The 11,589-nt window shown below is 29.2% G+C and overlaps 1 protein-coding gene across 1 annotated transcript in view; it reads right to left on the bottom strand.

Annotated features, from left to right (window-relative positions):
* Window positions 1-1,572: 1,572 nt before the first annotated feature.
* The window catches only part of LOC119681693 (protein trachealess-like), a 13,307-nt gene continuing 3,290 nt past the window's right edge, over window positions 1,573-11,589 (bottom strand). The window contains exons 2-8 of the mRNA XM_038094955.1: window positions 10,901-10,968; window positions 10,486-10,765; window positions 9,172-9,293; window positions 5,496-5,689; window positions 4,473-4,579; window positions 4,264-4,411; window positions 1,573-4,196 (exon numbers count right to left, since the gene is read on the bottom strand). Coding sequence (XP_037950883.1) covers window positions 2,849-4,196; window positions 4,264-4,411; window positions 4,473-4,579; window positions 5,496-5,689; window positions 9,172-9,293; window positions 10,486-10,765; window positions 10,901-10,968 — 2,267 coding nt within the window. The 3' untranslated portion in view covers window positions 1,573-2,848. The remainder of the gene's footprint in view (window positions 4,197-4,263; window positions 4,412-4,472; window positions 4,580-5,495; window positions 5,690-9,171; window positions 9,294-10,485; window positions 10,766-10,900; window positions 10,969-11,589) is intronic.

Here is an 11,589-nt window from a genome sequence, read left to right as displayed (position 1 = left end):
AAAACTAAATACATAAGCACTACGGCAGCTATAGCTTATTCGTTAGTATAACTGATCATTCTTTTAAAATGATTCAAGAATTTAAAATTGTAGGTAGAATGCTTTATTTATAAAATGATATGTGCTTGATCTTCAGTTCACTATTTCGCTAGTAGCGAATGGGAAGTTTACCACGCCCACTGACTATCATCGCTCAATACAGAATAGAGGGCTTGAAATACGAATCACTTCATTTAAAAGTACCAGAAATTGCCTTGATTCAGTTTTGACTTGAAAATACCACTGGTTTTCTTTAGCAAGGAATTCTTAAGTGGCAGAAAGATGGGAACATATCAAAGCATCCAATGGACAATATTCTTAATGAAATGTTCCTTCGATAATTTATTAAAAAAAATAATTTTTTCAATAATAAAATTGCGATTAAATTTGTCTCTCCAGATATTAAGAGACTTATAACAGATATAAATATATCTGTAGATATATAAATATATCTATTTACATCTTCTTATTTATAGTAGTCTTATAAAATACTGATAAGATATTGTTTTTAGGACATTTTTAGAACTTAGACACGGTCGCATCACATTTTTTAATATTTGGGAAACATACAACTTTCTAATTCTATATGTTTGAACCTTTTTTATCCACTATGTACATAATGAAAAACTCACAAATATTAAAAAAAACTTTTGAATTTTTAGAATACAATTTATTTAATTTTTTATTTTTTTATAATAAAATTATTATTGTGAACTTTTTAACCGTAGTGCTTAAATTTAATAATTTTTTTTTTAAATTTTTATTCGCAATTATTTATTTTTTATTGTTTAGGCAATAATGAAACTATTATTTTGATTTATTTATGTATATAACAATTTGATTTAAATATATATATAACTAAAGACAAAAATATTTAACTACTAAGAGAAATAAAAGTTTGTATTTACAAAAAAAAATCTTAATTTAAAATCGTTTTTCTTGTATGTTTTGAACAAATTATATTGCAGAAAATTAATAAAACTAATCTTTTAAAGGAAGCAGCTGATATGTTGTAAAAATATTTTTTTTTATAAAATACATTAATATACTATACATAAATATTATTAACTGTAGCAGCAATAAGTTAAATTCTTTTTCAGAATTTTCTTTTTCGTATATAATTTTTGTTATATTTTATATTTATTACTTTTATTAGTTAATTTATTTAAGTATTGATAAACGTATTGGCACACTATCTAAGTCTTATGCATGTACTAAATTATGTATATATAATATGTACTCGTATATATATTTAAATATAAAATGTTTATAGTTGCATTTGTTTTGCTATATCTTAAATTACAAAAGGAAAATGAGTATTTCTATATAGAGTAAAATTTATTAAATTTAAATTGAATTAAGTTTGTTTGAGTATTTTTAATATTAAATTTACAAAAAGCACTTAAAATTATTTAACAACATTAAATGTTTTAACATAATTAATTACTATAATTTTAAATTTTACATTTCAAAATTGTAATTTTAAAATATAATTTTATTATATATAAATGGATTACTAGTTAATTAATTGAATTATATGTGTTTAATTCTTTGCATGAAAATAACCCTCATAATTATTTAATATTTACATAAAGTTTATTATTTAATTTACAAAAACAAAAAAAAAAGAAAAATTACGCATATTACATAAAATTGACAAATGTCAAATGTCAAATTAAACAACATTATTAGTGCCGCCATTAATTGACAATTTGACAGATGTCCGCATACGAACACTTATGTACATTCACACAAATCGACACAAACACACACGCGCAAATTCACATGTACACGTAAATCGACGATAACTTTACTGTAATTGGATTAAACGCCTTCCTGTCTACAATTATTTGTGAAAGCCCACAACTCCCCGTATCGATAGGACAGACAACAGTAATACTAGAGGTAATAGTAACAGCAACAGGCGAAGTTGGCATAAATTGCAAGGAACACAGTATTAATCGCATTTGATTTGTGTCTGCGCTCTAATGTCTTAATAAATGACAAACTTTCTCTCTTTTCTCCCTACCGCTTCATTGGTACATGGCACATTCATAATTTGCTCGTCTAGAAAATTACACCATTCCATTTTGTGGTTCATCAGAGTTAATGGCAGACGATTCTGTTGTTGTGTAGTTGGGCGGGGGGGCAAAGAATTTGTTGCTTGTATTCTATGTGTGCATAATGAAGCAGAAGATGTCATTTGTAATCCTTGGCATCCGTTTTGGCATTTCTTTTCTTCTTGTCATTAACTTTTAATGAGAATTTGTTCAGCTTTCCGCTATGCTCAGTACAATTCCACTGTTTTTATATATTTTTATTGTCTTTACTGGCGAATTAATGCAATGATGTTCTGTTAATATAGGGATTAGTCTGTATCATTTTCGCTTTTATGAGAAATTTATTCTAATGCTGTTATTGAGTGTTGGAAAGGTCCTAGGAGAGCACCGTGGTACTAATAGAATAAATTAAAGCAAAGGTTTTCATTTTCTTTTTTGGTGTTGAGTTTTTTTTTCTCTACGTATGCTCTATCTCGTCACTGGGATAACTACTTACACTATTCGCATTATTGTTTCTTTTACTGTCCTACTTCAGTCTTTTGAACTCAGTTGCTTTTCCTTGCATTGAAGAACATTCTAGCCACTTTTCCGAGAGCACCAACTATATCCCAGCTTTCTCTAGATGGTAGCTGTGGTTGTTGTAGTTGCATATGTTGCATATGTTGCTGTTGTTCTTGATGTTGATGGTGTTGCATTTGTTGGTGATTATGTTGCTGTTGATTATGATGTTGGCAGTCTTGTAGGTCGACCTATGAAGGCGTGGAGTACCAACCGCTTGCCGGTGCACCCTTGTGATATAAGTGGAAGCTTGAGTGTGGCGCAAAGTATTGTGGTTGATCTAAATTGCTATAGGTAACTCCACCATCAGTTGTGGTGCTTGTATGTGGGTGATGCATTGCTGTGTATGCTTGTGGTTTGACTGGTAACGCAGGTGTTACATTGCCATCATTACTGGTTGGTGTGCTATACTGTGCACGTAGCGGATCGACAAAATCATAGCCATTAGATGTATGTGTGGGAAGTTTGCTAACATTAAGCGCATTACTAGAGTCGCGTGGTGATACGGAACTTGGTGGTGTCATGGCATTATGATAATCTATTGAACTATGGTAACCACCGTAGGTAGATACCAAATTCGTAAAAGCATCTGTTGAGCTTTTTTGTGTATGTGAATGTAACTGTAGGTATTGGTTATCATATGATGATTCACTACCTGGTGGCGTGGGTAATGGTCCTGTTTGTTGATCACCATAAAAGACGCCGGTGGGTGCACGTATGACACTTTCACGTTTAGCGTAAATTTGACGTAGTAGTGCAGTTGCAGGCATGGGCACTGGTTGCTGATAGTGTGGGGTTCCGATCCATTGTATAGTACTACTTTTCTCATTCTGCTGTTGCTGTTGATGTTGCTGCTGTTGCTGTTGTTGTTGTTTTAGCAAAGCATCTGCACTAAAATCGGTGGTTGTTGGCATATTCGTATTACCGTTCGGTGAGGGTAAATGCTTTGACATAGCATTTTCTAAATCTTTGACGGAAGTTTCAGCATGCTGTTGTTGTTGTACTGCGATTTGTTGTTGTTGTTGTGATTCATCCACAATTGATGGCAAACGACTGCGTGGCGTATCACGTTCGAGTGCTACCACTTTTGTCATCGGTTCCGTGGCATTTGCGTTTACTGCAACAACCGCATGGTCACCGGTTTCATCGGCTTGTATGGCGGTTTTACTCTTTCGCTTACGTTTTGTTGTTGTAGGTACAGCAACTTGTGATGTTACAGTGGTGGGTAAAACATTGGTGTTAGCATCGACTTCTACCCCTAAACCATTGGAATTATCTTTTATTAAATTCAAATTATTCGGGTTAGGATTTGAGTTTGAATTTGCATTTCGGCCACGTGTACGTTGTTGATGTCCATCTCCATCTGCTTTCAGTGTAGAGTTCTTGCCATCACCACTCAAGCTTGGATGGCCTTCTGCTGTAGGATCACCACCGGGTGAACCAGAACTTTTGTCATTTCCCAATTCCTCATGTTTAATGCAGTCAACACTGGGTTCTAATTGACAACAGTCAAGTATGAGATTTTCATTTTCACGATTGCTAAAATTTTTAAAAAAAATTTGTTTATTTAAATTTCAGTTCGCGCAGTTAAATAATTGTTTTTTACCTTATAACATAATTAACACATATAATGTTCTGTTCATCTGCATTTTTTGTGCTGCAAACTACTGTAGCACAACTTTGTAGCCACGTATAGCCACCATTTTTGTTCATCATACGATAGTAGCCAGTAAGTACTTGACCCTTTTCAATTACTGTAAAATAAGAAACAATGAAAATTGGTTCCATGATTTCGGATTTAATAAGTTAACTTACAGTCCATATGGCTCTTCCTTAAACGATTAGCATCCTCGGCATGACACAGCGAGTACAAACTTTTGTTAACTAAATCTTCGGGATTATAATCCAGTAAGTCTGATACTCTGGAAAGACACATAATTGGGTAGATAGTTAGAATTATTCAGTTTTTAAGTTGTTTTATAATAGATTATTAATAATATTTAATTACATAACGCATAATTTAATTATTGGTTTCGATAGTACGGAAATTTTTTGAATCATTGTGCTATCTTGATTTAACTTAACACAAGAAACAATAACGTAACACCGATGTTTTTCTGCCGTATAGTGTATTATCTTACGGTCATCGCTCAAACTGAAATAGAGATCATTCAAAGAACGGCCTGTCTAATTTCAAAATCCTTATTACTTATTTTTTAAAATTAGCTATTAGAATTCAAAAATGAACACCACGTCCAAAATATTTTTATTAAAGTTCAAAATAAGATAAGTTTAATAAGTCCAAACTCGTTGTTAATATTTATTATTTTAGATTGAGGAATTTAATGAGAGAATAGTTAAAGCAAAACACTCCAGACATTTAACTTCAATATAACATGTACTCAGATGGCTTCAAAGTAGTTGCCAAGGTTTAGTTTAGAGTTTTTGCGGACTAAATATACTGAAGAAATTTGACATAATAGTAGCCTTTGAAAGTGTGTTTCCCAACTCTCAAAGTTGCTCTTGTCATACTATTAAAAAGTCACTCTTCAGATCTCTGAACAAGGTTAATATACCTAACAGTCTAACCATTCTGTGTTGGATTTGCCCAACACAGTAGATAAACTGGCATGCGGTTGTAATATAATTACATAATTAAGGATAATTAGTTGCCAAAACATTTTGCTCACAAGAGTCCCGTTTGGGAATGAAAACGGCATGATATAAGCGCGTTAAAATACTTATAGTAATTGTTAGATTCGCTCCTGTTTGAGAACTATATCTATATGACTATATATTATAGTTTACTACAATGTATTATATATTCATATAACTTACTTTGGTTCACAATGTGCTATTCGGAAATCGAAATTAATTCTCGTTACGAACATGTCGCATTCCAATCTAATTTCATGCACAGACGGCGGCGGCAGTGCAATGGCCAGCGCCACCATACCAAGTAGGGGCGGTTGGGATTTCCTCGTATGCGAAAACGTATATTGCGGACGTAATTTACATAGTAGCAGAACAACCTGAAAATTTAATCAATATGTAATTATAGATGAGTTGAATATGATTTCAATAGACATGAATGATATAAACATATTTCAAGAAATTTGAAATTTGATTTAATTTAATTGAATTAATTTTAAATCAATTATAGTATACATTTGTTAAAAAAATTTAATAATAGTTAATAGTGTATTGAAAAATTGCTTAAGTATACTAATTTTAATATAATATAGTTATAAATTAATTCTATACATTTGTAAATTCATTCTACTAAGAATCAATTCGGATCAAATCTCTTTCAAGAAGTTTTTATGAATATTTAAGGATAATTAAAATTTAGTGTTAATGTAAGTTTATCATAATCGGTTTTGAATCGGAAGCTTCGTCTGTTTTTTGTAATTAGTCCGAATCAATTTGGCTTAGCAAGTACTACTGGTTTTTAAACCAAATCTGTTGTTCAGAATATCGAACCTTAGCGTATTATAGTTATAGCATAAAAAAATTCACTCTGATATTAACAGTAATTTTATAGAACCTTATATCGGAAAGTAGAATACGATTTGTAAGTGGGAGTTCAAGACTCGATTAAAGACACAGTTACTAAGAAGTTGTAAGAAGTATGCGACTCTTGTAAATTCTTTGCTAGTATTGCCTTATTTAATTAAAAGCTTTGTCAATACAGTTTTCTAATACTTTATTTAATTCATTTATATTTAATCATTTATATTTATATTTAGATATATAATTTATTTAAATGTCAAATTATTTAATTTAATTTTATCGATCAGCTACAAAGAATTAGTAATGTGTTTTTCTGTTTTAACAAGAGTTCAGATTTTGATTTAATCATTGCATTGAAAAACTAGTGATATATATATATATATCGATATTATAAATAAAAGTTTTAATCTTTTCGAATAAAGACTATCATATGTTTATAATCTTAATGTATTTTATTCAATCGGATTCCTTTGTATTAAAGATAAATTTTATTATTGCTCGGAAAAGAATAACATATAGCATGTTTGGTAGATAAAGGCGAATTTTTTTTTATTTCAGAAGGAAATAGAAAAAGACATAAAATCGGTAGAAGTTTGAAAGTATTGATTCTATTAATAATTTCGATTCCTTACTTGATACTGTTTACTTTTAAAATGAAGCAGATGGTGTTATAAAAACACTTCTCTCATTTTAAATAAAGTACCAAGGGGTTATATAAAACTAAAGACTAATAAAATTAATATTCACTAAGAACATGAAGCAGAAGATATATGGTAGAATGACCCCAAATTAGTTTTGCTGTGCCTGACGACACCAACAGTTAACTTGCATTCGAAATGTGCTAATAGACCTAAATGAATCTTTACAATCACAGTAACAAACATGGTTTAAAATAAAGAATAAAGGATTATAAAAGTAAAAACTAGTTCGGATAGTAAGATGATATTTTCATTTAAGAATGAATATTTGCTAAAAATAAAGTATAAGAAAATTATCTTAAAGTAAATGCTTTTATACAAATTCTCAGAAATATTTAGATATTGAATTTTGTACACTTGTTTTTGTTGTATAAAAACACATCTTCATGCGTGGAATATATAAAGACTTAAGTTTATTTATTTTAGCTGTATTTAAAAATCGAAGAATATAACATTCTTAATGCTTATACAAAAGCTATTTTCTCATTTTTATTCCATGTTTTAAGTGCAGTTGGCTGGCACTTATTTAACATAAAAGTATTATTTATAATCTTTGTGAAATTATTTTAAGTCGTATTCACTTTATGTATATATATCTAGTTCTAATAACTGGCACATTTTTTTCACTTCTTAGTACTTTTATCTAGCACTTTGTCTTTTGTTAATTTTTATATATTTAAGTGGAGTATAGTGTGTAATTTTCAATACATGACTTAAATGCTTTAGAAAATTAGATTGATAAGTTTTTGTTCACTGTTCACATCTACGGACCTATTCTGTGCACTTTATAAACTTGTCAAACATTGACACTTGTCAAAATTGACTGTTGTAAAGATTTTGGTATTCTGTGACATAAATAAAAAGCTCTTTTCCTTGTTAGTTGTCAATACTATAAATGCTGTTGACACCTATAAAAATATGTTTTTTTTAAGCATTTTTTATTTTTTGCATGCATGACAAATATTCTTTACTAAAATATACGGTCTTTACAAGCATATTTTTTATTGTTATTTGAATGCATGAAAAATGCTTTTGGCAACTTAAAATATGTGCTCTTTAGAAGCATTTTTTACGAACAGTTTTCTATACAAAACACTTTACACCATAGTGTGGTGAGTAGCACTAAGTACTTGAGCTTTGAAATTTGTCAAGATGTGTCCAGAATACCAAAAAGGTTTCTGCTTTATAAAAATCAAAAATTTTATTAAAGAATTTGACAAATCTGTCAAGTGCACAGAATAGGTCCGTTAAAGTATTATATATTCGAGCATTAATTATTTTATACATAATTTATATGTATAATATATAATAATTTATATTTAAATCAATAAAATAATAAACTAATTATTGTAATTTATTATTGTAATTAACTAATTATTGTGGTGTAAATGTTTTAGTAAAGAAATGTAATTATTATACTGGATTTACACGAGAGTTTTATTTGTAATTTTAGCTGTCAATTGTTGTTGCTTTCAATGATTTTGACAGTTAAAATTACAAACAAAACTCTCGTGTGAATCCAATATTATTAAGTAAAAAAAAACTGTTTCATGTTTTATTAAAATATCTGTCATTTTACTTCTGAGTAATATTATAATAAGTTGTTTATGCAGATAAGAAATTTCATTTTTTTGGGTATTATTTATTATAAATATGAATAATATAAAAATACATATATTCGATACTGATCAATAAAATCAGTCTTCAGTATACATAAATATTGAACAAAAAAATTATTTTCTAACGCGTTTATTTTAAAAAATTTTAATAGAAATTTAAAAAAAAAATGTTAGTAAAAATTTTACTCAAAATTTATTTAATTATAGTTGTTAATTTTTCTTTTTTGCAAAATTATTATTTTATTAAAAACGAAAAATAATTTTATTAATTTCTTAAATTTTTTTGTTTGTAGTTTTGTACTGATTTTAATTGATACGTACCGAATAATTGGTGCCCGTCGTTTTACCATTTTTACCACCATTGACCAAAACATCGTTAGCCTGTAGATAAGTAGGGGATGGGATGGTAATACATACTTAAGTTTAATTGTTTATAACTTTTTTATGTGTAAATAATGCAAGACTAATACTACTTACACTAGAACTAATAAAAAAAAAATTAAATGAAATATAAGCTCAAAAATATTAGTCTACCAAAAAGAATAATAAAAATTCTAACTACTTCTAATAATGGAATGTCGTATAATGATAGTTAGTTTCGGTATTATAACTAAAAAATAATGTAGTTTTAAAGCTGATCTATTTATTTATATAAATTGTATTAGGTATATAATAAACACTTACCCTGTAACCGGAAGATTTGAAATGGCAGCCTCGTTTTGTTAGTGTCGACTTCATTCGTATACAAAATGAACGTTCGTAGCCCTTGTAACCGCTTGTAGATGAAACAGTCATTTGTGAGGAAACTAAAAAAATTATATTAATATAATTAATAGAGTATGTATAACAAGCATTTATGATGAAAAGTATAGATTATAGAATAATTATTGATCTTCTAATTGGACATTATCCGTTAAAAATACATGGTCACAAGGTATTTTGGCTGGGGATAGAAATACTATGTCACTGAGTTGTCAAAAATATTTGTTACAAATTGGAGGTCAAATCGAAATAGTAGTTCATCAGGTTTCAGATTTAAACGAAAAGAGAATGTTTTTGTCTAAAATCTGCTACAGAATACAAAAAGCAATATAGGCTTTCGATAACATATTTGAATAACAATAGAAAATATGGAATATTGGTTATGGTGATTAGTTTTTAATCAGTTTAATCTATTTATGTCTTATTGTCTTACTATTGAAAAATCAATATATGGACTGGATCTTTTATAAAGGATATTATAAAAGATAATGTTATTACTAATGCTTAATATTAACAGAATATATTATACGTTTTCTAGCAACTTGTAGAACTATGGTTTCCATAAAACTAAAAGTTTGTTTCACTGATTTATACAAATTTAAAATCGGACAAAGTAATGCTGGGCAAAATAAAACCATCGGCACTATTACGTGGATAAATTCAGATTGCCAGGCAGATATATATTCGCTGCAATCTAAAACCATTAATTACAAAAGCCTAAGTCATCTCAAACACGACATATTTCTCCGTCCTAATAGATCTGAAATTAAATTAATCGTTGGCTTCTTAACTGTACATGGTGCTGTTGACTACCATCTATGAGACACTGATACATAAAGATTTCGTAGAGTGTATATAAATGTAGAGTGAAAGTTCTGCTTATTTTATCTGTGCCATTTGATTGACAAGAAATGTATTCACTATATCTATACCACTTTGATTGAACTAAATAAAGTCTGAACCAAAAGATATTAATTGGTTTATATATATCCTCTAAGAATTCACAACAAATCACATTACTATTTTGTTCCTTCTAATTATTAGTCTCTTTTGATATTAAAATGTGAATAAATGCAACGAACTTGATGAATTAATTGTTTTTTTAAGTCCTAAACCATATAATTAAAAAGAGGTTAAATAATATGCCAAAATGTTCAAGGATTAGTTTCAAAAAGTGTGAAATATTTTTAATATATCAGAGAGAGTAATTTTTCTAAAATATTTAATTTAACTTACCATCTGGATTATTTGTACCGTGCGTACCAGCGCCATCATCAGAAGCGCCAGATGTAGGTGAGGCTAGCCCCGTACCACTGCCATTACCTGTTACACCACCGGTGGATAGACTTAAACCTAATTGCTCAGCTATTTCAGCATGATCACTCTGATGTATATAATCAAATATGCTGCTGCCAGTCATTTCAACTTGCGATAGACCAAGATATATAGAAACTGTTTCCGATATATACAGAAAACGCCCATCAGCAGCAACAGCCAAAGCGAAACCGTCAAGTGACTAAGAGTACAAGTAAAAAATTCAAATTTATTCGGATAATAATATAAATAAGTATATACATTATTATTTACATATAATTTATGGTATATGCATTTTTCTTCTAAATTATAAATGTATAAATATATAAAAACTTACTTGTAATATGTGGGTACCCTGATGTTGTTCAAAGAGATCAACGGCGGGACTACGTCTTATTGCTGCACCTGCATATGAAATAAAAATACACAAATTTAAAAAAGAAGAAGAGATTGTTATATCGTTAAAGGCATGAAAATTGCATTAAAATATAATATAATAAATTTATTGCTACTCATGGCTTAACGCCTCCATAATAAAATTTATGACCATAAACATTTCTACCAATCCGCCCATAAGTCACCTTTGCGGCACAACTGCCTGCAATAATCATAATCATAACTTCCCACTGGTCAATAATAAATATTTAAAATAATATGCGTTCCTATCCGGAAATACATAAAAGCCCATTGGCTTTCTAGTAAAATATAAGAAAAAAATGTTTTTCTCAGCTGATTTTCTGATCCTTCTGCTGTATTTATTTGAACCATTTGCAGTATTTATTTAATTCAATTATAGAATTTTACGATTATTACACACACAACTCCATGTAAGCCTTCTAAGAAAGTGCCAAGGAATAAAAATAAAAAAGGCCAAAAATAAGTGAAAATATTATTAAATTGTGGCCAACCCTTGTTTTCATATTTTGCACACTTAAACTGGCTGACCCTTAACGCTTAAGTCCCCAGTGAATAACATATGAGAAGTAAAATGTATAGGAGTAGCTGAGAACTTGGCAAACAATTTCC

This window comes from Teleopsis dalmanni, chromosome 1, assembly GCF_002237135.1.
Source record: "Teleopsis dalmanni isolate 2A chromosome 1, ASM223713v2, whole genome shotgun sequence".
NCBI classification, from domain to species: Eukaryota; Metazoa; Arthropoda; class Insecta; order Diptera; family Diopsidae; genus Teleopsis; species Teleopsis dalmanni.
The sequence above is the reverse complement of the archived record's forward strand: the minus strand, read 5'-3'. Positions and strand labels throughout refer to the sequence as shown.